Below are 26,867 nucleotides of genomic sequence, written 5' to 3'. Positions count from 1 at the left end.
GTGATTTAGCCATTGAATGAGACTGAATGGCTACTGAAAATATAAACTAAGTCTAAGTAGAAAGCTTTTGTGTGACCGCAACTGCACAAAAAAGAAATTGTACACACACACACACACACACACACACACACACACACACACACACACACACACCAATTGCAGTAGAATGCCCATTAAAATAACAAAAGAACAGCTACTTAAATCTGCAGCCTTGAAATCTTCATTTCATGCATAAATACATGAAAAGTGTTTAAAAAGTCTGATAGCAGTACTGATTTGTAGTGTATACCTGAAATAATATAGCTAACTGCCTTCACTACTTCATGGTAAGATACCAAAAGTTTTATAAAAATAGAGTTACCCTCCGCAGCAATAGTCTGACAACAACCACCGTTTAACTAACAAAATATCAGTCATGATCAACTAATGCATGCTGGGAAGGTTTCTAACTTACTTATTCAGTCTGAATGCATTATCTGCATGTGTCATAGCAAATCAATACTGCAGCCAGAGATTACACAGCCAGTACACTTAGCATCTACATATAATATTTCATCTACTTTGCACCTCATGTAGCAAGTTATTACCATCAGCATTAAGAACGTGCAACGAAATGTCCTCTTTTGTTGCTCTGTTGTGTCCTTGATTGGAAGATAACTTACTGGCATATCTTCGTCGAAACAGTTCATGAAGGTCAGGATATGCACTCCGAAGAACCATTACAATGCCAAAAACATTTTTCATAAGAAATATGGAAGCATTCTTATTATAATTAACCCATATGTAAATCCGTATAGCTAAGAATGGTATATCAATTAGGCAAAGATGCAAAACATTATACAAAACATTAAGTGGCAAGAACAAACGTACGTGATTCATATCAGACAAGCTTAATTTGTAAAGAGCAAGAGCAGGTAAAAAGAAATTAAATGAACACACTATAAGAACTGAGTTTTCTAATGTGTAAGTCAGTATCATTTTAGTTTCGTTTACCAACAGCAGTGCCAACAGATTAACTGTGTCCAGTATCTCGATACCTGTTTTCCACCCAACAGAAGTGACATAAAGATAACGAGGAGACTGGCGAGTGGACCAATTATGCCCTTCAGCAAGTAAAATGAAGATTATTCCTGATAATGCAATTGTTATCTGTAATGCTTGGTTGCCCAAGAAGTCATCTGCTTTCAGATGATCAGGTATACCTGACTTGAATATTACTGCTACTTTACTGAAATGAAATGTGCTATAAATTATCCACGAAACATAACTTAAAGGCATGATGCCAAGTTTAGATGTGGGAAACTTACGGTGTAATATACGTTTTGGCGACAGGAAAAAAGTATCTGTATCAAAATCACTTTTCACTTTTGTCAGGTACTGGTAAGAAACAGTTAATGTTCCAGCAAAAATAAAAAGACTAGCAATATCTGCAATGAACCAAAAGTATGGTGTGACATGATGCTTCGAGTGCTTAATAATGTAATAATTGAGAATCGTTCCTTGAAGAATCAGTATCGTGATTAGAAACACTGCATCCAAGATGTGAAAAATCATTCGTCTCGGAACTGAGCAGCACGAAGCTTCCGATGGAACAGCCATGTTCTATACAATTCAGTGGCACTTCAAACAGATTTTATACTATCTTCTCTTAATGGCCTTCAGCAATGCAGGAAAGTATTACTCCTTTGTTCTCTTGCCATCAGCCAGTTGAGTGACAATGAATTTTGCCTGAAAAACACAGAAGAGGAATATGTACATTAAACCCGAGAGATGATCATAAGTGTAATTAATTTCAAGATATCAGCAGAGGCAAAGATTGGCAACAAACTTTAAAAAATGCAAAACATGCATTTTGCTAGGTGTTGAAAGTGTAATTACTGTTCATAGTAGACTCCAGCAAGAACAACTTCGGTCAACCTGATCATCAAAATGCCTGGTAACAGCCATATGTGGAGGTATATGTATAGTCAGCACATCACTCCTGAACAATTTCAAGCTGTGAGCTTCGTTTACTCGTTCTCGGGGCCTGAAGTAACAGAAAGATGCCCCCATGTGCCTCACCACTCTTTGGTGAGTACATGCTTGGCTACCACGGGACCCAGCCTTTGCAGCACTACTACTACTACTACTACTACTACTACTACTACTATCTGTGCTGCAAACCTACACTTCGACTACCTCTTACCTCCTCTGACTTTCCGTCGGATGGTCATTTTTGTACATGGTTCATGATTTTAGTCTCTATTTCTAGTTTCAGACCCAGAGCTATCTCCATCTTCTATTAACAATTATATGGTCTCCGTTATTGGATTTGACCTGCCATCTCTCCCAAATTTTACAGAACTGCATGTCACCCAGGGAATGTTGCCCACTGTGATGTGCGATTCGCCTCCTTGCCCTTCCAAGCTAGTACCCTTCCTTCCTGTTGTCATAGTACACCCAAAACCCAGCGTGGTAGCCATCCTATTGGGGAGGGGGGGGGGGGGGGGGGCGGCGTCTTAAATATCTGCATGATAGTAGCCACTGACCATGCAGGGATCACACTGTTGGTGCCTGTGCTGCACACTCCCCATGTACGGCATGGAGTATGTACCCGACATGACTGGGGCACAGGGACACCCAGCAACTGATTACTGGCCAGATGGCCATTGCTGTAGCTGGGTGGCACCCATGAGGAGAGCCCCCATTCGAAGTGGGTGTCACCATGGCAGACAGTTCGCACATGAAGCGACTTAAACAACTTTCTTCCGCTGGTGGTCACGGGACCCAAGCAGTGTCTTCAAATGGAAAGGCCTCATACAGTACAATAATGTATGATCCCAATGTGTTTGCCTCTCTTGCCACGCCATGGGAGGAACACAGGACTGGATGACAAGGAGCAAAATCCTCCTTGCAATACCTAGTTTATACCAGGACCAACGGGGACACCTTTTTGATCACAAAGCATTTATTTTTTGTGGAAAACATTGAAAACATATACCGGGAAGTTATAGCCATCTCTAAGATGAAGAGCAGTTCCCTCCTCACTAAAATGTCATCTCCTGCCCCAGTCACACGTGCTGGTCTCTTATGAAACGTTGGGTGACATTCCCCACAAGAATCTAAAAATGGTCCAGGGCATCATGTTTCACCATGGTCTTCTTCTGCAATCTGATGGTGAGCTGCAGGTCAGCTTAGAGTGATGGAGTGTGCACTTCATCTGGTGCGTCCACAGGGGACCAAAGAAAAACATAGTTGTTACCTGCGCCTTCATCTTGGCTTTCGATGGTGGTATATCGCCTCAGAAGGTCACTTGTGTGACGTGAAACCTTGTACTGCTGCTCCTATAAGATGCTAAAGGTGTATGAAGAATGGACATATGTCTTCCTGTTGCACCGCTACCCGTCTGCAAGGACCTGCACGCAAACATTCCTTGTGCCCATTCTTCCACCTGTGTAAATTGTGGTGAGCTCCACTCTCCCTGCTTACCAGATTGCTCAGTTTTTAAGTATGAGAAGAAACTCCAGGATTATAAGACCCTGGACAAGCTCATATATCAATACGCCAGAAGAAAGTATGACCATCTTAATCCCAGAGAAATGTCACACGCTTACGCTACAGCTGCAACATCGTTGGCTTCTCTGTTGATGATGCTTTCCTCTATTGCACCTCTTACAGTGGACCCCCATGGCCACTCACTGATGCCTACCCCCCATGTGGTTGCGGTCCTTCTTATGCTTCCATAACACACACTTCAGGAGCCTTGGCTCCCCACCTGCCAGCGACACCAGTCCCCATCCCCCAGTCACAGGCACCTAATCCTCCTTCGGCTTCTATAGCGAGGAAGAGGTCCCTTGGGACCCTGCCATGGTTCCTGCTGGTCCACAGACAGACACCATCCAGTGGCTGAAGAAACCATAGGCTGCTGGCCATCAGACTTCTCATTCTTCCTGTGTCCCTGAAAGCAATTCAGGGAAATCTTCTCAGTCCCCTTCGTCTTCTAAGGATGAGAAGGACAAAAAGAAGTCACGCCCAAGATGAAGGAAACTCTGGTGCCCCGCACGCCACTGGACTCTGCATGTACTCCTTCCGCGCCCAAGGTGGAGATCTTGGTGGCCCCTGAGGCACCTGATCGCCCCAGGCAATGTGCCGCAGAACCTATGTCAGTGAACCCCTGACATCTCAACTGGTCAAAAGTGGCGGAAGCAAGACTCCTGAGAATGGTACATTTCGTACCTCTTCATCAAAGGTATGTGCAAAGACTCTATAGCTTCTAGTCGCCTGTAAAAAATATTTCCTTAGATGGTGACATTTTGCTGAGCAGTATGGTCGCCCATCTGCATCTGAGAACTTGCCTGTCACTGTCAGTTACATAAAACAGCGCATGGAGTGAATGCACCAATCTTTTACTACCCCCACCTGGATCTATATAATGCTCCATTCAGTGAATGGTAACCGTCCATTGTCCTAGCCCATTGCCCCGATTTGGCCCCCAGGACCATACTGCATCCACAACCAAATGCTGAAACAGATCTCAGTGGATTGTGAGCGTCACACCCTTGCCCTCTTTTAATTGGATCTGGAATGAGGGTGAGTTCCCATCTCAGTGGCAAGAAAGTGTGTAGTTCTGGTACTTAAACCGGGTAACAACTCCCTAGAAATGGACAGTCATCACCCAATCGGCCTTACCAACATTCTCTGAAAGTTGCTCAAATGCATGGCGAGCATGTGGCTGTGTTGACTCCTTGAGTCTCAGGGCTTTTTGGCCGCATCTCAGGGCAGTTTTCGCAATGGCTGCTCCACAGATAATAATTTGGTCCACCTGGATTCCACCATCCAGGCGGCCTTTGAACATCGTCAACACTTCATTGCTGCCTTTTTTAACCTACAGAAGGCTTACGACACGACATGACATGGTGTCATCACATCCTTACTACATTACACGAGCCATAGGTGAAAGCCCGTGACCGCACCTTTCATATGGCACCCTTGTAGGTGAAGCTCACCAACAACCATACTAAAGGAGTAAAATAAAAGCAAAAATTGTTGGCAAGGAGGGCGATACTAAAGAACCCACACCCACAGCTAGACTGTTGATGGCCACCAGAAAGAGGGAGATGCTCAGCATAAGCCCTGTGGGACCCCATTCACTTGGATATTGGGGTGGGCAGACAGCACAGACATATCATTAAAAGAACAGTCAAGACAAGGCATTAAAATCAAGAAATGAAAAAGAATAATGAGAATAAAAAGGTGGGAAGGGTAAAGGCCAGGATGTGCCACACAGCAAGGACCACCCAGGATGGGGGTGGGGGAGTGAGAGAGGGGTGACCCGCCAGCAATTCAGGTGGTCATTCAGGCCAAATAGCCCTACCTTATGGAGGCAAATGTAACACCAGGTCAACTGAGTTGGCATCGTCTCCTAGCACCAGGGGTAGCATGTCAAGAAGATTAAGTGCCACCTTAAAGCAGCCAAATTAGGGCAGTCTATAAGTAAATGAGCCACCATCAGGAGGCGGGGTCCACATCGACAGTCAGGGGCATCCTCGCTTCTGAGAATATGGCCATGGATCAGCCAAATGCGAGGTCAGCAGAGGACGGTGAATTCCCTGCGAGAAGCACACAGGGAAGTAAGCCAAGTAGTCATGGCCTCATTAAATGTCCTCAGTTTGTTTGGGAAAATAAGAGGAGACCAATCTGAGTTCCAGGCTTCCAGCAATCGATGGCATATAAACAACAGAAGGTCCAGTTCTGGGACCACCATTTCCAGAATTGGCATCCAACTGGGCCAACAGGTCAGCTCATTCATGTCCTGAAATCCCAACATGGCTGGGAATCCAAACAAAAACGACTGGCCACCCAGCTGGATATAGGTCGAGACAAGATCCTGGATAGCCAGAAGTCATGAGAAGAGTAGTGCGGTGTACAGAATGGAGGTTGTTATGGGAGTCACTACAGAGTAGGATACTCCTGCTAGTGCAAGAACAAATGTGGGTAAGAGCTGATTTAAAGGCCAGTAATTCAGCAATGAAGGCACTGCAGCCGTTTGGCAAGGAATGGAGTTCACTGCACCGTGCATGTATGTATGGAAAGCCTGTTCATCTGTTGACTGTTGAGCCATCACTGAATACCGCTTCTGAACCTGGATACTTCTCAAGGATGGCCAAGAACAGGCAGCGAAAAATCGTGGGGTCAACAGAATCTTTTGGACCAAAGAAGACTTTGAGGCAAATCCGAGGTCAAGGCACAAGCCATGGGGCAGATGCATGTCTCCCTGACCAGAGGCACAATGCAGAAAGTTGCAGTTTTGAACAGAGACACTGGAGGCATGCAGCAATTGTAAACCCAGTTATGGGTTGCTGCTGTGGGAGATGGAGCTCCTTTTCAGGGGAAAGGACACAGTAGTTGGGATGTTCAGAGAAGCTAAGAACCCACAGTGTAACTTAGCAGCTGTTGTTTTTTTTTTTTTTTTTTTTTTTTTTTTTTTTTTTTTTTTTTTTTTTTTTTTTTTGTGGTTTTAGGGCGCAAAACTTCTATGGTCATTAGCGCCCAGCCCGTGACGTAGGAAACAGGAAAAAAACGAAATTTAAAATCAGCAGCAAGGGGAACAAAGTCATAAAATTTGAGAAACTAAAGGCAGAAGGAATGCTTAAAAATCCACTATAGAAAGGGGTTGGTTGTCCCCAAAAAAAAAAAAATCAAATGACTGACGTCATGTCACTGTCACTAATAAACTGTAGAACGCGGTCAGCTGAGCGCGTGTCATCTGCTAAAATCAACGATAGATCAGGCGATAGCTGTAGACGGGAGCGTAACGGATTAAAATAGGGGCATTCAATTAAAAGGTGTCTGACCGTCCACAGCTGAGAGCAGTGGGGACAGAGTGGGGGAGGATCACCGCTTAAAAGATGTCGATGGCTAAAAAGACAGTGCCCTATCCGGAGTCTAGCTAAAATTACCTCCTCCCGACGACGCGTTCGGGAGGAAGAGGTCCAAGCGCAAGGAAGGGCTTTCACGTCCCGCAATTTATTATGGGGAAGTGTTGACCAATGCGCATGCCATAAATGAGCAACTTGGCGACATAAACCGCTCCGTAGATCGGTAAACGGAAGAGACTGAATAGCTGGCCGAGGAAGAGAGACTGCAGCCTTGGCCGCTATATCAGCCGCCTCATTCCCACAGATACCAGCGTGTCCCGGGAGCCAGAGGAACGCCACTGAGACGCCCCCCAGGTGGAGCAAGCGCAGACAGTCCTGAATCCGGTGGACCAGAGGGTGCACAGGGTAAAGAGCTTGGAGACTTAGGAGAGAGCTGAGAGAATCTGAGCAGATTACGTACTGTATCCGCTGATGGCGGCGGATGTAGTGGACAGCCTGGAGAACAGCGTAAAGCTCCGCAGTATAAACCGAACACTGGTCGGGAAGCCGAAAGTGATTTGGGGTGTCGCCAACAATATAGGCACTCCCTACACCTAACGATGTTTTCGAGCCGTCGGTGTAAATAAATGTGGCTTCCGTCATTTGTGCACATAGAGCAGCAAATGCCCGACGGTAGACAAGTGTAGGGGTACCATCCTTGGGAAATTGACATAGGTCTCTGAGCAAGTCGATCCGGGGACGGAGCCAAGGCGGTGCTGTACCCCAAGTTGTCAAGAAGGTTTTAGGAAAGCAGAAGGAGAGAGAATGGAGCAGGTGACGGAAGCGGACTCCCGGGGGTAGTAGGGAGGAGGAGCGGCCTGCATACCCGACATCAAAGGAGGTGTCGAAAAAAAGGTCATGGGCTGGATTAGCAGGCATGGAAGACAGATGGCTAGCATAACGACTCAGAAGGACTGCCCGCCGATTGGACAGCGGAGGTTCAGCAGTCTCAGCATAAAGGCTTACCACAGGGCTGGTGTAAAAAGCTCCAGACACTAAACGTAATCCACGGTGGTGGATAGAGTCGAGACGCCGCAGAATAGACGGCCGAGCAGAGGAGTAGACTATGCTTCCATAATCCAATTTCGAGCGCACTAAGGCGCGATAGAGGCGGAGAAGGACCACTCTGTTCGCTCCCCAGGAGGTACCATTCAGGACACGGAGGGTGTTAAGGGAACGCAGACAGCGAGGCGAAAGATAGGAAACGTGGGAGGACCAGCACAGTTTTCTGTCAAACATAAGACCCAAGAATTTAGCGACGTCGGAAAACGGAAGGTTGACAGGACCCAGATGTAAGGAGGGCGAAAGAAACTCCTTACGTCGCCAAAAATTAACACAAACGGTCTTACTGGGTGAGAAACGGAAGCCGGTTTCGATGGTCCACGAGTGGAGGCGATCGAGACATCCTTGAAGACGTCTTTCAAGCAGGCTGGTCCGTTGAGAGCTGTAGTAGATCGCAAAATCGTCCACAAAGAGGGAGCCTGAGACATCAGGAAGGAGACAATCCATAATTGGATTAATGGCGATGGCAAACAGTACAACACTCAGCACGGAGCCCTGGGGTACCCCGTTTTCTTGGGAGAAAGTACGGGAGAGAGTAGTGTTCACCCGCACCCTAAATGTGCGCTCTGCCATAAATTCGCGAAGAAAAAGGGGCACCCGGCCTCGAAAGCCCCAAGAGAACAGTGTGCGGAGGATGCCTGTCCTCCAACAGGTGTCGTATGCGCTCTCCAGATCAAAAAATATTGCTACCGTTTGGCGTTTCCGGAGAAAATTGTTCATGATAGAAGTGGAGAGAGCAACAAGATGGTCAACGGCAGAGCGATGCTTTCGGAATCCGCATTGGGCTGGTGTTAAAAGACTGCGGGATTCCAGCCACCAAGCTAAACGGTAATTCACCATACGCTCCAAAACCTTACAGACACTACTCGTGAGAGAAATGGGGCGATAGCTAGAGGGGAGATGTTTGTCCTTTCCAGGTTTCGGAACGAGAACGACAATAGCTTCCCGCCAGCGCCTGGGAAAGGTACTGTCGGTCCAAATTCGATTATAGAGGCGAAGGAGGTAACGCAGACTATGGGTTGATAAATGCAGCAACATTTGGACATGGATACCATCCGGTCCTGGGGCAGAGGAGCGAGAAGAAGAGAGGGCATGTTGGAGTTCCCGCATGGAGAAAACAGTATTGTAGCTTTCGTGATTTTGAGAGGAGAAAGCAAGATGTTGCACTTCCGCTGCACGTTTCTTCAGGAGAAACGCTGGCGGGTAATTTGAAGAGCTCGAAATCTCAGCAAAGTGCTGACCCAATGAGTTAGAAATTGCGACGGGGTCCACTAAGGTATCATGCGCGACAGTGAGCCCAGAGACCGGGGAGAAAGTAGGCGTGCCTGAGAACCGTCGAAGCCGACTCCAAACTTCCGAGGAGGGAGTGAAGGTGTTAAATGAGCTAATAAAGAATTTCCAGCTTGCCTTCTTGCTATCGCGGATGACGCGACGGCATCGCGCACGGAGCTGCTTATATCGGATACAGTTTGCCAAAGTTGGATGGTGACGGAAAATGCGAAGAGCACGTCGCCGCTCACGTATTGCGTCACGACATGCCTCGTTCCACCAAGGAACTGGGGGGCGCCGGGGCAATTCGGAGGTGCGTGGTATTGAACGTTCCGCAGCTGTGAGAATAACGTCGGTAATATGTGTGACCTCATCGTCGACGCTGGGAAAGCGACGGTCATCGAATGTCGCTAGAGACGAAAAAAGTGTCCAATCGGCTTGGGCAAACTTCCAGCGTCGCGAGCGCATATATGGCAGTTGAGGCTGCAGTCTGAGGACACATGGAAAGTGGTCACTCGAGTGTGTATCATCAAGGGCGAACCATTCGAAGCGCCAAGCTAGCGGAACAGTACCGACCGCAAGGTCCAAATGAGATAAATTTGTCGTGGAGGCAGACAAAAATGTGGGGACCCCAGTGTTGAGGCAGACTAGATCCGCTTGGTGGAAGACGTCTAGCAATAGTGAGCCACGTGGACAAGGATGTGGAGATCCCCAAAGCGGGTGGTGGGCATTGAAGTCCCCAACCAGCAAATAGGGGGGTGGAAGCTGATCAAGAAGATGAAGGAGATCAGCTCGTGCCATTGGTGTAGACGATGTAATGTACACCGTACAAAGAGAGAACGTGTATCCAGAAAGGGAAAGACGGACGGCGACAGCTTGGAAGGAACTGTTTAAGGGGATTTGGTGATAATGGAGAGTATCGTGGAGCAGAATCATGAGTCCTCCATGGGCTGGAGTGCCTTCAACAGAGGGGAGGTCATATCAGACGGACTGAAAATGAGGGAGAACAAAGCGGTCATGGGGACGCAGCTTTGTTTCCTGAAGACAGAAGATGACCGGCGAGTAGGATCGTAAGAGGATCGACAATTCATCCCGATTGGCTCGAATGCCGCGAATATTCCAGTGGATAATGGACATAGGGTGAACAGAAAATGGAGGAACGTGACCAAGGGTGCTGTCAGCTCAACGACTGCTCAGAGCTTGCGACCGACAGCAGGGAATGGCATTCAGTCGAAGGCAGAAGATCCTGATCCATAGGTTGGTCAGGAGCAGCTCCAGCCACCAACGATCGGCCAGTTGACCGGCCACCAGCTGTTGTTGGTGCCTGATATGGAGGGACACCAGCCTCTTGAGTAGTAGGCTGTGCGCAGGGCTAGTTCAGAATATTCCTGTTGCAAGTGGGATCCCACAGTGATGTATGGGGTCCAGAATCAACAGTGCTGAGGGTGATGCCGACTTATATGCAAGACTCCATAGTCAAGATGGAACTGAATCAGGGCTTCATAGAGTCGCAGAAGGTTAGAGTGATCTGCTCCCCTGCTAGTGTTACTAAGGCAGTGAAGTGTCTTTAGGTGTCGCCAGCACTTGTTTAAGTTGGCAAAGGTAGGGGAATTGAAGACTAGTCCCAGAAAGCAGTGCACCTCAACTACAAGTAGTAATTGATCATCTGGGTAAAGCTCTGAGTGTGTGGTGAGGGGGGGGGGGGGGGGGGGGGGGGGGGCAGAACTATGACGGCGACAGAAGTTATTTATTGTGTTATTTATACTTAGAATTTCCTCCTCCCTTTGAGGGCTACTCCTGGTTTGTGCCTCAATGGATGAAGGGACTGATGACCTGCAGTTTAGTCCCTTTCACTTCAAACCAACCAACAAAGAAACCGTCACCCTAACATGGGGTACAACAGGAAGTACATTCTGCCATGCATTTCACCGTTGTTTGACAGAGTATGGATGTAGATGTAGATGTAGATTTGAACACAACCGGACACATGCCGTATTAATTGATCTGAAAAAGCTCTGACACAATTTCATATTATTCTTGTAAATAAACACAACAGGGCCGAAGGGCTGGTATGGCCCTGCGGGTTCCAACTTCTGCTGGACACATCAGAGTGTTACCACATTGGGAAATTCCTTTGCGACCTCTTAGCCAGCAAAGAACATAAGACAACATTATAAGAAAAGCAAAAACAAAGGCTGCTGGAAACACTGGGTAAGAAGAAAAGGATGTCAGAAATAGGGACCTCAAAAATCTGCACATTAAACCTTGAAAATACCATAAATCTCAAACATAAAGCTTGTCTCAGTTATCTTAACAACCTAACAAAAGAAAATTGTCAGATTTACAAAGGGAAGAGGAACACTGCTAAAAAGGAGGTAAAACATGCCCACCAAGAATCTGGGGAATGATATGTATTTATAATCAAAGATGCCCATGGACAACAAACACTATCCTATAAGACAATGTAAATGCTTAAAAAAGCACACAGAGAAATAATATAGATAAATAGCATAGAACAGCAGCAATGGGTCTAACACTACAAAGCCCTTTGGTATACAGATGAGCAGACAGGAAATGAAGACATGGAATGTACAGACTCACAAGGTGTAGACAATTTATGCATAGAAGAGGTGACCTTGAAAAACAAAAAGCTACAGGTGTGGACAACATCAATACTGAACTTCTAAAATACAGAATTTCTTGCCACCCAAGCCTGCTAAATCTATTCAATATGTGTTGGAAAAGAAATATCATATCAAGGATGGCAACAAGCAAAAGTAATATTCCTGCTTAAAGGAGACTGAAGTAACTGCAGAACTATAGAGGGATATGCTTACTGGACGCAGCATACAATTTTTACCCTGGGATCCCAGACATTATACTTACGATGAAAGAGATCTCCTCCTCCTCACCCTGACCCCCCCCCCCCCCCCACACACACACACACAGTGGTGGGAGGTGGGGAGTATGTTCACAGAATCACAATGACCTACTAAAAGGATTTTCACAGACTACAATATGACTATGGCCACAAAGAAAACTAAAACACACAATTATACAACAGGACCCCCATAAGAACAAAAACAGCAATGAATAATACAGTAGTAGAACAGGTCACCCATTTTAATTATCCAGGATGTAATATCACCTACGAGAATGACAAACATATAAATGACAAAGCAGCAAACTTTTGAAACATATCTGGAACAATTAACAGGTACTTTAGAAACAAGATACAAAAATATAACATGAATAAAGTAATGTCCTTCCTCACACCACTCTACAGGAGTCTTGGACCATTTAAAAAAAAAAAAAAAAAAAAAAAAAAAAAAAAAAAAAAAAAAAAAAAAAAAAAAAGGTAAGGATGCAACACAGTACATTAATTTCTTCAGGGCTTTGAAAGGTTTTAGCAAATTAGAAAGATTAATAAACAGCAAAATTAGGAAAGATTAAAACATATTTAGCACAAGAAACGAAATTGAAGATAACAGAAGCAGAGTGAACATCTCAACAGAATGAACGGTGCCAGACTGTCTTACAAGAACAGAAATTATAATCTGGTCAGAAGCTATAATCCAGTAGGCCGAAGAAGTCTGGGAAGACCAACGAAGATTTCACTGTAGCAGTAAAGGCCTAATACTAGAAGTGAAAAAACAATAATTACTATCAAATACTGATACCATCAAAATCTTAACTATCCAATGGCAAATGGTCATAACTGATAAAAATTCTGGCTTTCTAAATTCAAAAATAGAGTAGCCTTGGGATTTATGTTAAGATATTTTCTGTACATGGCTCATGTGAATGATCTGCCTAACTTTTAATTTCCAAAACATCAATGTATGATATGATACAGTATTAATATTCACTCATTATGGTAAACATCATGGCATGAGTGAATCAGATTACAGTGGAGAAGGCATTCAATGGATTTCAACCAGATACATTAACTTCAAGAAACTGTAAAAATTAACTTGCAATTTTGTTCCAGAATGTTTCATATGTATATATAATTCCAAAGACTGTCAAATTACTGAATATTCATCTTGACACGCAATCAAAGTAAAATACTCACATGACAACCAATATAAATTCATGGGTGTAACTCTTCATACGAATATGAAATGGAATGATCATATAGGTTCAGTTGTGGGTAAAGCAGATGACAGACTTTAGTTCTTTCGCAGAATACTACAGAATGCAATCAGTCTACAAAAAATTTGTGTAACACAACCTAGAATATTGCTCAAGTGTGCGGGACTCATTCCACTTAGGATTCATAGGGGATATGGAATTTGTACAAACAAGGGCAGCAAGAATTGTCACAGTTTGTTTGACTCGTGGAAGAGTGTCATAGAGATGCTAAAGAAACTGAACTGGCATATGCTTGAAGATAGGCAGAAACTATCCCTAGAAAGCCAACTTACAAAGTTTCAAGAACCCATTTAAAGCGATGTATCTTGGATATATATTACAAATCCCTATGTATTTTTCTCACAGCTAAGGATAGAAGCCTAATAACTAATACAATGGTAAATACCCTCTGCCATGCACTTCTATAAACTTGTACTACTGTAGTAGGTGTGGGCTTCGTATCTATCTTGGCCACAATAATGCGTTCACTATGCTGTTTGTAGTAGCTTACCCGCATTCCTATTTTCCTATTCATTATTAAACCTACTCCTGCATTACCCCTATTTGATTTTGTGTTTATAACCCTGTAGTCGTAGGTGAATATGGATTGGGGGACAGAAATGAAAGAGGAAGCCGCCTGGTAGAATTTTGTACAGAGCACAACATAATCATAACTAACACTTGGTTTAAGAATCATGAAAGAAGGTTGTATACATGGAAGAACCCTGGAGATACTAAAAGGTATCAGATAGATTATATAATGGTAAGACAGAGATTTAGGAACCAGGTTTTAAATTGTAAGACATTTCCAGGGGCAGATGTGGACTCTGACCACAATCTATTGGTTATGACCTGTAGATTAAAACTGAAGAAACTGCAAAAAGGTGGGAATTTAAGGAGATGGGACATGGATAAACTAAAAGAACCAGAGGTTGTACAGAGATTCAGGGAGAGCATAAGGGAGCAATTGACAGGAATGGGGGAAATAAATACAGTAGAAGAAGAATGGGTAGCTTTGAGGAATGAAGTAGTGAAGGCAGCAGAGGATCAAGTAGGTAAAAAGACGAGGGCTAGTAGAAATCCTTGAGTAACAGAAGAAATATTGAATTTAATTGATGAAAGGAGAAAATATAAAAATGCAGTAAGTGAAACAGGCAAAAAGGAATACAAACGTCTCAAAAATGAGATCGACAGGAAGTGCAAAATGGCTAAGCAGGGATGGCTAGAGGACAAATGTAAGGATGTAGAGGCCTATCTCACTAGTGGTAAGATAGATACCGCCTACAGGAAAATTAAAGAGACCTTTGGAGATAAGAGAACGACTTGTATGAATATCAAGAACTCAGATGGAAACCCAGTTCTAAGCAAAGAAGGGAAAGCAGAAAGGTGGAAGGAGTATATAGAGGGTCTATACAAGGGCGATGTACTTGAGGACTATATTATGGAAATGGAAGAGGATGTAGATGAAGATGAAATGGGAAATACGATACTGCGTGAAGAGTTTGACAGAGCACTGAAAGACCTGAGTCGAAACAAGGCCCCCGGAGTAGACAATATTCCATTGGAACTACTGACGGCCGTGGCAGAGCCAGTCCTGACAAAACTGTACCATCTGGTGAGCAAGATGTATGAAACAGGCGAAATACCCTCAGACTTCAAGAAGAATATAATAATTCCAATCCCAAAGAAAGCAGGTGTTGACAGATGTGAAAATTACCGAACTATCAGCATAATAAGTCACAGCTGCAAAATACTAACACGAATTCTTTACAGACGAATGGAAAAACTAGTAGAAGCCAACCTCGGGGAAGATCAGTTTGGATTCCGTAGAAACACTGGAACACGTGAGGCAATACTGACCTTACGACTTATCTTAGAAGAAAGATTAAGGAAAGGCAAACCTACATTTCTAGCATTTGTAGACTTAGAGAAAGCTTTTGACAATGTTGACTGGAATACTCTTTCAAATTCTAAAGGTGGCAGGGGTAAAATACAGGGAGCGAAAGGCTATTTACAATTTGTACAGAAACCAGATGGCAGTTATAAGGGTCGAGGGACATGAAAGGGAAGCAGTGGTTGGGAAGGGAGTAAGACAGGGTTGTAGCCTCTCCCCGATGTTGTTCAATCTGTATATTGAGCAAGCAGTAAAGGAAACAAAAGAAAAATTCGGAGTAGGTATTAAAATTCATGGAGAAGAAATAAAAACTTTGAGGTTCACCGATGACATTGTAATTCTGTCAGAGACAGCAAAGGACTTGGAAGAGCAGTTGAATGGAATGGACAGTGTCTTGAAAGGAGGATATAAGATGAACATCAACAAAAGCAAAACGAGGATAATGGAATGTAGTCTAATTAAGTCGGGTGATGCTGAGGGAATTAGATTAGGAAATGAGGCACTTAAAGTAGTAAAGGAGTTTTGCTATTTGGGGAGCAAAATAACTGATGATGGTCGAAGTAGAGAGGATGTATAATGTAGACTGGCAATGGCAAGGAAAGCATTTCTGAAGAAGAGAAATTTGTTAACATCGAGTATAGATTTAAGTGTCAGGAAGTCATTTCTGAAAGTATTTGTGTGGAGTGTAGCCATGTATGGAAGTGAAACATGGACGATAAATAGTTTGGACAAGAAGAGAATAGAAGCTTTCGAAATGTGGTGCTACAGAAGAATGCTAAAGATTAGATGGGTAGATCACATAACTAATGAGGAAGTATTGAATAGGATTGAGGAGAAGAGAAGTTTGTGGCACAACTCGACCAGAAAAAGGGATTGGTTGGTAGGACATGTTCTGAGGCATCAAGGGATCACCAATTTAGTATTGGAGGGCAGCGTGGAGGGTAAAAATCGTAGAGGGAGACCAAGAGATGAATACACTAAGCAGATTCAGAAGGATGTAGGTTGCAGTAGGTACTGGGAGATGAAAAAGCTTGCACAGGATAGAGTAGCATGGAGAGCTGCATCAAACCAGTCTCAGGACTGAAGACCACAACAACAACAAATGCACTTCTATATTGGTCTCCAGAGTATGGAGGAAGATAAAGATGCTGTTGGAAGATAATTCTATAATTGGTTGTCAAATAATATAAAACACCCTTATTTTTACGGGCAAATTGAAATGAGTTGTTAATTAAAAGATGTTTATTCATTCAAATGTTTCTGAACTCCATTTGTATTTGTTTTTTGTACTACAATATATTAGTGGTAGTGCATATTTGTATAACAGTACAGAATATGCCAATCATATATTTTCATTACATTTATGATATGATGTTATTGCAAATGAACAAACAATGATGTTGTCCAAGACAGTAAATTTATTACGCACAATTGAAGATTATTATTCTGGGAACTGATGCACAACTTCAAATTGAGAAAGGATAGAGGAAGGAAACTTGGTGTGTCCTTTTCAAAGGAACCATGAGAGCATTTGCAAAACGGATTTATAGAACTTGTGGTAAACTTAAATATCAATGACCAAGCACAGATTTGAGTTACATCCTCTAGAATGCAAATCCAGAATCCTGCCACTGCACCACCATGCTAAGTAACTGCTAAGATTAACTGACACTATCAATACTACTTTACCAAATCACAACTAAACTGTCACCTTTCAACTTAAACTATACTTCACAACTTACATTACAAAAAAATAGCACAGATGCAAATAAAATTGTTGTCACTGTTCTGTACTCTTCCTGTTTGCACATGACATCACACACCTAACATAATTACCTGACAGAACAAAACCTACATGCAGTGCAGATAGGTTCAGTTGACCTCTCTGTTGGAGTGAAAGAGTGTTTTTTTCTTTGACAGATAAAAGCAAAACAGTTTTTAATCTGCCAGGAAATTTCATATCAGCACACACACTACTGCAGAGTGAAAAATCTCATCCTGGAAACATCCCCCAGGCTGTGGCTAAGCCATGTCTCCGAAATATCCTTTCTTTCAGGAGTGCTAGTTCTGCAAGGTTCGCAGGAGAGCTTCTGTAAAGTTTGGAAGGTAGGAGATGAGGTACTGGCAGAAGTAAAGCTGTGAGGACAGGGCGCAAGTCGCACTTGGGTAGCTCAGTTGGTAGAGCACTTGCCCGCGAAAGGCAAAGGTCCCGAGTTCGAGTCTCGGTCTGGCACACAGTTTTTAATCTGCCAGCAATTTTCATATCAACGCACACTCCGCTGCAGAGTGAAAATCTCATTCTAGAAACAAAACTGTCAAACACATTTCAGCAGCTCACACTTAAATTATCACGTGTCAACCAAACACTGACTTTAGGTTGGCCTACAGAGCAGTCTGTCACTGAAACTTCCACTTTCAAAAAATGCTAATAGTGATGTCACTGGTCAAAGAAAAATTGCAGTTTTATGAACTCACTATACCAACTTAACCACCACTAATTCCTTTAAAAAATACATCACTGAAATAAAATACTAATTGCTGCAAGTTGGTAATAACAAAAAACCATCTAAATAATTATCTGAGGACGAACACCTTTTAAATTAACACCAACAGGTTGTGACAATCAAGGAACAGATGTCTCTTGACTATACTCTGTACTAGAGTGGCCAAAACACAAAAAAGAACATGGAATATTGGAAAAACGCTTTGTAACACACTACCATATGGTGTGAAGTTACTGTGAGCTAAAAAAAAGAAAAACAGTCTTAATTTAATGTAAAAGAGCATCTTCTGTCTACATTCAGAGTGTTATGTTTACAACTTTTATAATTTTTATTGTAAACCTAGCCTATTCATCCCAATCTCAGTTGAAAAGTATCTTTTTTCCACGCATAAACAAATAACTATGAAATTGAAAGCTGGCTACAAACTAATACAAACAGAATAACTTTCTAAACTGTATGAAATTAAGAGCACTATTATTATGAAGTTCTGAAATTCATTTATGAATGAATACAGAATTTATGAATGAATGCAGAAAACAAATATATTACTATGTTAGTTAATTAGTATTATATTAATATATTACTGTAATATCAATCTCTTCTTCTCATCCTGTCCAGTAGGTCTCTCCAGGCCGAATTTTCCACAATTCTTCCCTTTTCCTAAACCTCGTCAGTCCTTTCCCTTCAACCCATCTGCCATAAGAAGGAGCCACTGGCTCCAAAAGCTTGCACATTCCCTTAACTATTAACATGTTTCCTCACACTAACAACAGATTTTTTTATCCCACCTATTGTATTTTACTATAATACTTTAATTTCAATTATAAAGAGAAAAAAAGTAAATGCCGTGTTGGATAGTTAAAAGGAAAAGAGGAAAAATTAGTTTCATTGGCTAATACCAGCAATGAAAATAAAGTAATTTTTTAATTACCTATACCTAGAGACTATTGAATATCATCGGCAATAATATTTTGGAGAAAATATCCTTTGATTGTTTTCATTGTTATATTAGCTCATACCTATCCAGTTACTTTTAATTTAATTCTTCAGGTTCCATGTTACTGTTGCTGTTGTGGTCTTCAGTCCTGAGACTGGTTTGATGCAGCTCTCCATGCTACTCTATCCTGTGCAAGCTTCTTCATCTCCCAGTATCTACTGTAACCCACATCCTTCTGAATCTGCTTAGTGTATTCATCTCTTGGTCTCCCTCTACGATTTTTACCCTCCACGCTGCCCTCCAATACTAAATTGGTGATCCCTTGATGCCTCAGACCATGTCCTACCAACCGATCCCTTCTTCAGGTCAAGTTGTGCCACAAACTTCTCTTCTCCTCAATCCTATTCAATACTTCCTCATTAGTTATGTGATCTACCCATCTAATCTTTAGCATTCTTCTGTAGCACCACATTTCGAAAGCTTCTATTCTCTTCTTGTCCAAACTATTTATCGTCCATGTTTCACTTCCATACATGGCTACACTCCACACAAATACTTTCAGAAATGACTTCCTGACACTTAAATCTATACTCGATGTTAACAAATTTCTCTTCTTCAGAAACGCTTTCCTTGCCATTGCCAGTCTACATTATACATCCTCTCTACTTTGACCATCATCAGTTATTTTGCTCCCCAAATAGCAAGACTCCTTTACTACTTTAAGTGTCTCATTTCCTAATCTAATTCCCTCAGCATCACCCAACTTAATTCGACTACATTCCATTATCCTCGTTTTGCTTTTGTTGATGTTCATCTTATATCCTCCTTTCAAGACACTGTCCATTCCATTCAACTGCTCTTCCAAGTGCTTTCCTGTCTCTGACAGAATTACAATGTCATCGGCGAACCTCAAAGTTTTTATTTCTTCTCCATGGATTTTAATGCCTACTCCGAATTTTTCTTTTGTTTCCTTTACTGCTTGCTCAATATACAGATTGAATAACATCGGGGAGACGCTACAACCATGTCTCACTCCCTTCCCAACCACTGCCTCCCTTTCGTGCCCCTCAACTCTTATAATTGCCATCTGGTTTCTGTACAAATTGTAAATAGCCTTTCGCTCCCTGTATTTTACCCCTGCCACCTTTAGAATTTGAAAGAGAGTATTCCAGTCAACATTGTCAAAAGCTTTCTCTAAGTCTACAAATGCTAGAAACGTAGGTTTGCCTTTCCTTAATCTTTCTTCTAAGATAAGTCGTAAGGTCAGAATTGCCTCACGTGTTCCAGTGTTTCTACGGAATCCAAACTGATCTTCCCCGAGGTTGGCTTCTACTAGTTTTCCCATTCGTCTGTAAAGAATTCGTGTTAGTATTTTGCAGCTGTGACTTATTAAACTGATAGTTCGGTAATTTTCACATCTGTCAACACCTGCTTTCTTTGGGATTGGAATTATTATATTCTTCTTGAAGTCTGAGGGTATTTCGCCTGTCTCATACATCTTGCTCACCAGATGGTAGAGTTTTGTCAGGACTGGCTCTCACAGGGCCATCAGTAGTTCCAATGGAATGTTGTCTACTCCAGGGGCCTTGTTTAGACTCAGGTCTTTCAGTGCTCTGTCAAACTCTTCACGCAGTATCGTATCTCCCATTTCATCTTCATCTACATCCTCTTCCATTTCCATAATATAGTCCTCAAGTACATCGCCCTTGTATAGACCCTCTATATACTCCTTCCACCTTTCTGCTTTCCCTTCTTTGCTTAGAACTGGGTTTCCATCTGAGTTCTTGATATTCATACAAGTCGTTCTCTTATCTCCAAAGGTCTCTTTAATTTTCCTGTAGGCGGTATCTATCTTACCACTAGTGAGATAGGCCTCTACATCCTTACATTTGTCCTCTAGCCATCCCTGCTTAGCCATTTTGCACTTCCTGTCGATCTCATTTTTGAGACGTTTGTATTCCTTTTTGCCTGTTTCACTTACTGCATTTTTATATTTTCTCCTTTCATCAATTAAATTCAATATTTCTTCTGTTACTCAAGGATTTCTACTAGCCCTCGTCTTTTTACCTACTTGATCCTCTGCTGCCTTCACTACTTCATTCCTCAAAGCTACCCATTCTTCTTCTACTGTATTTATTTCCCCCATTCCTGTCAATTGCTCCCTTATGCTCTCCCTGAATCTCTGTACAACCTCTGGTTCTTTTAGTTTATCCATGTCCCATCTCCTTAAATTCCCACCTTTTTGCAGTTTCTTCAGTTTTAATCTACAGGTCATAACCAATAGATTGTGGTCAGAGTCCACATCTGCCCCTGGAAATGTCTTACAATTTAAAACCTGGTTCCTAAATCTCTGTCTCACCATTATATAATCTATCTGATACCTTTTAGTATCTCCAGGGTTCTTCCATGAATACAACCTTCTTTCATGATTCTTAAACCAAGTGTTAGCCATGATTATGTTGTGCTCTGTGCAAAATTCTACCAGGCGGCTTCCTCTTTCATTTCTTAGCCCCAATCCATATTCACCTACTACGTTTCCTTCTCTCCCTTTTCCTACACTCGAATTCCAGTCACCCATGACTATTAAATTTTCGTCTCCCTTCATTATCTGAATAATTTCTTTTATTTCATCATGCATTTCTTCAATTTCTTCGTCATCTGCAGAGCTAGTTGGCATATAAACTTGTACTACTGTAGTAGGTGTGGACTTCGTATCTATCTTGGTCACAATAATGCGTTCAGTATGCTGTTTGTAGTAGCTTACCCGCATACCTATTTTGCTATTCTTCATTAAACCTACTCCTGCTTTACCCCTATTTGATTTTGTGTTTATAACCCTGTAGTCACCTGATCAGAAGTCTTGTTCCTCCTGCCACCGAACTTCACTAATTCCCACCATATCTAACTTTAACCTATCCATTTCCCTTTTTAAATTTTCTAACCTACCTGCCCGATTAAGGGATCTGACATTCCACGCTCCGATGCGTAGAACGCCAGTTTTCTTTCTCCTGATAACGACATCCTCTTTAGTAGTCCCCGCCCGGAGATCCGAATGGGGGACTATTTTACCTCCGGAATATTTTACCCAAGAGGATGCCATCATCATTTAATCACACAGTAAAGCTGCATGCCCTCGGGAAAAATTACGGCTGTAGTTTTCCCTTGCTTTCAGCCGTTCGCAGTACCAGCACAGCAAGGCCATTTTGGTTATTGTTACAAGGCCAGATCAGTCAATCATCCAGACTGTTGCCCTTGCAACTACTGAAAAGGCTGCTGCCCCTCTTCAGGAACCACACATTTGTCTGGCCTCTCAACAGATACCCCTCCGTTGTGGTTGCACCTACGGTGCGGCTATCTGTATCGCTGAGGCAAGCAAGCCTCCCCACCAACGGCAAGGTCCATGGTTCATGGGGGGGGGGGGGGGGGGGGGGGTCCATGTTACTATGTGAGTGAAAGCTACTTAATCATGGAATAAGTCATCATCACACAGTTCACAGAAAGCTGATAAATTTCAAAACCAAAAAAGAAGACTATAGAAACATAAAAATAAAAATACAATTTCGGTATATGCAACAAATAATGTGTTTCTGTCTAGTGTTCACTGATGGAAAAAGGAGGACATTGGTGTTTAATGTCCCATCAACAAATAGGTTATTAGAGATGGAGCACAAGCTCTGACTAGGAAAGATAGAGAAGGAAATCGGCCACTCTGTTTCAAAAGAACTCCCTGGCACTTGCCTGAAGCCATTTAAGGAAATCACAGAAAACCTACATTAGGATGGCCGGACGTGGGTTTGAACCATTGTCCTCCCGAATGAGAGACCAGTGTGCTAACCATTGCTTCACTGATGAATATGGCAGCCCGTTTTGAATGAGTCAAACATCATTAACCACAAATCATATGAGGAAGTATACCTACAGGAATGACAGACTTAATTCCAAGAAGTTTGGAGAACATTCTGTACAAAGTCCACAAACTTGAACTGCAGACTGTTCTGACGACTCTTTTCTTTGGTCAGAACAAACTCTGTGAATGCAGTGTTTCCCCAAAAAATAACAACATAGAACCTAGCGGAGTGAACTTATATAAAGTAACTAAGCTTTTTGCACTCCAGTGTCAGTACAGTTTTTGCACAAAATTCTGAAAATAGTATTCTCAACAGAGCTTTTCACCTACTTACAGTGTTTGTCTATGCTTATTATTGAGTCAACTTCCCACAGTAAAATACTGCTCCTGCAAGAGTATCATCTCCAAAACTGTGCCTTGTGTGTTTTCACAGTTCAGTGTCAATCCATTTTCTGCTGACCATCTTCATTACACAATTTTATAATTTACATTAAAATTAAATGTCTTTGACAATGACACTTGTCTAAGACACTATGAGGACCTGAGAGAACACAGTACAGAAGTAACACAAATAACCCGATATTTAATCGAAAACCAGAGCAGTCTACAAGGGCACTACCATAGGAATTTATCATGTCCCAGGAATTATGGGACATCTAGTTTTCTTCTAGCAAGGCATGGTATTCAGTGACAATAGAGCATTGTACACTAGGTATAAACCAAAGTAGGTAGTGTACTTATTAAGACCTCAACATTTAGTAGGATGGAGGCTGATGCTTTGTGCAGCTATACTGATTTAGATTTTGTTAAATCATCTGAGGCAAATGCTGGGAGACTCATTAAACATGTTTGTGTATGAACTGGTACACCACCAACAAACTTTTGGATGAAAATAGAAGGAACGATCTTCAAAATTCTACAGTCACTTTAGTTGAGCATTTATTCAGATTGTCAGTTTCAGCAAAAATATGTAGCCGCCTTTGGATCTTGTGCATTACACTTCAAAGCGTCTCATCCATGTGTATAATAATTTGAGTCACATAATAAATAGACATTCCAAGAACATGCATGATACATTATACCAGCATATCAAAGGTAAAACAAATATTATATCAAATATCATACATAGTGCATTGAATATACAAATTCAGGCTCATTTACAGTCTTTACCTAGCTTTAAAGCAAGCATGAGCAAGTATATTCAGCGCAATGTGTATGATACGCTTGTATTACCTTTGACGTGCCGATATAATATGGCATCTGTGTTCCTGCAATGTCTATAACTTTCAAATTTTGTTCAGAGATATCTTCCGAGTATTTTGGAATATGGGACCCACAGTCTTCAGCAGCTCATTACAGTTATTGCAATTCATTTGCTTTTTTGCCCCTGTTACCATTTTATTGCACTGAAAATACTGAACAACCATGCCAATGTCTATGATATGCACTGTATGTCTTGTTTGGGAACGAACTTGGTCCATTAACTCATGGCACTTGCTATTGACAACACTAATGCCCACTTTACTCTTTGTTCTAGAGTTGCATTTAGTATTGTTCAGTTATCTCAGGTTCGTTTTTCTGACTATGTTGGTTGCACCTGAACAGTGATACACAGCAGTGTAGATAGTAGACATGTATGCACCACCATGACACTACGCCAAGATATTTCTGCAGTGACAGCAGCGATATCACAGCACTTTTGGATTTGCGGGTTGTTGCATTACTCTTTGTGTTGTGCTGTACATTTTCGTAATAGCATATTACAGGGTTTTCAATGTACTGAAAGTATTTTCACAGAAAGAAAGGTAGTTGTGATACCAAACTGAATAATCATTATTGGTCTGTAACAAGCTGCTGGAGACCATGGGCTCCTTCTCCCAAAATTCTTGCATGTTATCCTCGAACAACCTCAAAGTTTCTCTGTGGAGTTAGGGTTCACCCTGTATTTCTAATCTGTACATCTGTTTTATGCTTTCTTCTTGTATCAGGGTAAAACATACATCATAAAAATGATCCATGGGGTAATGAATTATAATACCACAGCTACTACTATGTGCAGTATACCTACTGTTACATGTAGATGTTACAACATAATAGTAGCATTTTTCATAATAGACAAGTGGAGAGCCACCAGATTGTAATATGTTACGGTAGTCTGCTTTCACAATTCGTAACAAGTACATGCTGGTGTTGTCGCAACTATCATACTTCCTGAAAATGAGACTTTACCCTTTCTTTCACGGCAAATGCACATGCGTAACTGACTGCCGCCACAGTTTGATTGCTCTGGTATTTCGGGATTCGATACAGCTGCAGCACACACGCCACTTGCCATGCAGCTACAGATGTCCTGCACTCTGCAAAAATTTCACCGAAACGTAAAAGTAGTAATAAAATATATGGTGCTAAAACCACAGTCTTTCGAATTAAATATCGCCGATCACTTACTATTTTCGATGCTGGGCGACGTTTTAAAACAGTTTGTTTCGAGTGGCCTTCGTGGTCCTGATACAGCTGACTATTCTGTGGTCACCTTTCTGTCACTCATGATGTTCCACAACAAACAATGTTTCCCTTCGTCCAGTGAACTTCAAACACGCTTGGACTTGTCAGTGACCTTCGAGTCACAGCTCATTATGTGGAAACACCTGTTGTTATCTAATCCACGGGTGGAATTACAAATCAAGAGTTTGTGAAGCATTTGCGTCTAGAATATTTGTGCTGTACTATATCTTTGTTGGCTCATTTAATATTCTGTCCTACAAGACCTACAACATGATAGTTGACAAGTGTGATATTCTAGGCTACTATGAAACTAAGAGTGCACTTAAAATTATTAGGTAGTCAACATTGTAATAAATCGTATTGTTTAGGTGTAGGTGGTAGTTTCTTTCTTTGCCAGCGCAATAATTCTGTAAATCTTTTTTGCGTAAGGTTTCAGCGTTAACTGTTGACTTGTTACTAATGTCCGCAGCTGACAAGAGAGCGCGCGACAGGAATGCGACTGACATGCTCTCTACAGTATAATAGTACGCACTGTTCTAAACACATTTTCAAGTATTAAATTATTATGTAATTGTGACTGACTTGAAGAGCTGCGAGCGGCGTAACTGTACTAACTGTATGTTGTATCATCTCTTTAAAGTACTGATCACAGTCTAACTATACTGTGGTACTGATACTGTAATTCTGAAATAACATCGATTAGATGCTCTACCTGTCCGTAAACATCATCAGTGACTGTTGTACCAATATTTTATAGCTCTCAAAATAACCTTTTATTTCTATTTTTTATTGTTTTTAAAAAAAGTGGTGCAAAGTCTCCTTGCCTGGGGATACCTTGCACCAGATGCCTATATTTAATTAAAAATGAGAATTACAGAGGTCTGCAGTAATGTTTGACCATAGGAATGAAAAGGAATAAAGCAATTACTAAAGAAATAAGGAGTACAAAGAATTGGAGCAATGACTGACCATCAGAATTAAGAAAAAATAACAACCTCGTTGGCAGAAACAAATTTTATTACCAAAATAGTTTAACAAATTAAAGATTTAACACAAAATGTAGCCTATATTGTGAGTTAATAGGTCCAATTTCCTTCAAGCTGTGGTATGGAAAATAAGCCACGTTTACTTATCTGTTTTGGAGGCTGAATGGTGCAAATTATTTCATTGAAGTCATGCTTCATTTCATCTTTCGTCATTGGCCACTTCCATAATTTCTTAGACTTTTGCATTGAACTTATTGTAGATCCATCATCGCTTACATCAGTAATTAATCCAGGAAAATATTCCCTCTCATATTTGAAGATCGCATACTGGCCCATAGTGTGCACAACTTCACCAAACTCTTCTTCAGCCTGGTTAGTAACCGGGTTTCATCCACTTCAAACTCTACAGGTGATGGTGACCTGACTTGAGATCTCAGATAATCCTCATCTTCAGAAGAATCTCTGAGAAAGATGGCATCAGAATCTCTTCCTGAACTACTATCTTGATTTTTGTGACTTCTTCTGTATTTCTTCAAAACCTTTTTCTGTATTACTCTCACACTTTTACCAGCTGTGACTGAAAGCTTCTTTCTTCCTCTGTTACTGGCAACACCAGTAGTCCATTCAGTTCTCTTATTCTCAAGGGCTTCAATGAAAGAGTCTTGTGCCGCATCTTTGTCACAAGTTCGTGATGGAAGACGACAAAGAATTTCATCAACGTTGATTGGATAAATGCTGCACTTTTGGAAACCTGCCATTAGGTTCTTTGCTGAGTTCTTGCCAACTATATCCATTAATCTCTTTAACAGAAATGGGAAATGCTGTTTCTGCAA

The 26,867-nt window shown here is 41.9% G+C and overlaps 1 protein-coding gene across 1 annotated transcript; it reads right to left on the bottom strand.

Annotated features, from left to right (window-relative positions):
• Window positions 1–392: 392 nt before the first annotated feature.
• Window positions 393–25,108, bottom strand: LOC124789681 (transmembrane protein 121B-like). Its single transcript, XM_047257120.1, has 3 exons — window positions 24,992–25,108; window positions 24,773–24,900; window positions 393–1,728 (listed from the first exon to the last, which is right to left on the bottom strand). The coding sequence occupies exon 3, from the start codon at window positions 1,597–1,599 to the stop codon at window positions 553–555; it is 1,047 nt and encodes a 348-aa protein (XP_047113076.1). The 5' UTR covers window positions 1,600–1,728; window positions 24,773–24,900; window positions 24,992–25,108; the 3' UTR covers window positions 393–552.
• Between the last annotated feature and the right edge of the window lie 1,759 nt (window positions 25,109–26,867).

This window comes from Schistocerca piceifrons, chromosome 1 (genome assembly GCF_021461385.2).
Source record: "Schistocerca piceifrons isolate TAMUIC-IGC-003096 chromosome 1, iqSchPice1.1, whole genome shotgun sequence".
Taxonomy (NCBI): domain Eukaryota; kingdom Metazoa; phylum Arthropoda; class Insecta; order Orthoptera; family Acrididae; genus Schistocerca; species Schistocerca piceifrons.
This window is presented reverse-complemented; position numbering and strand designations above follow the sequence as displayed.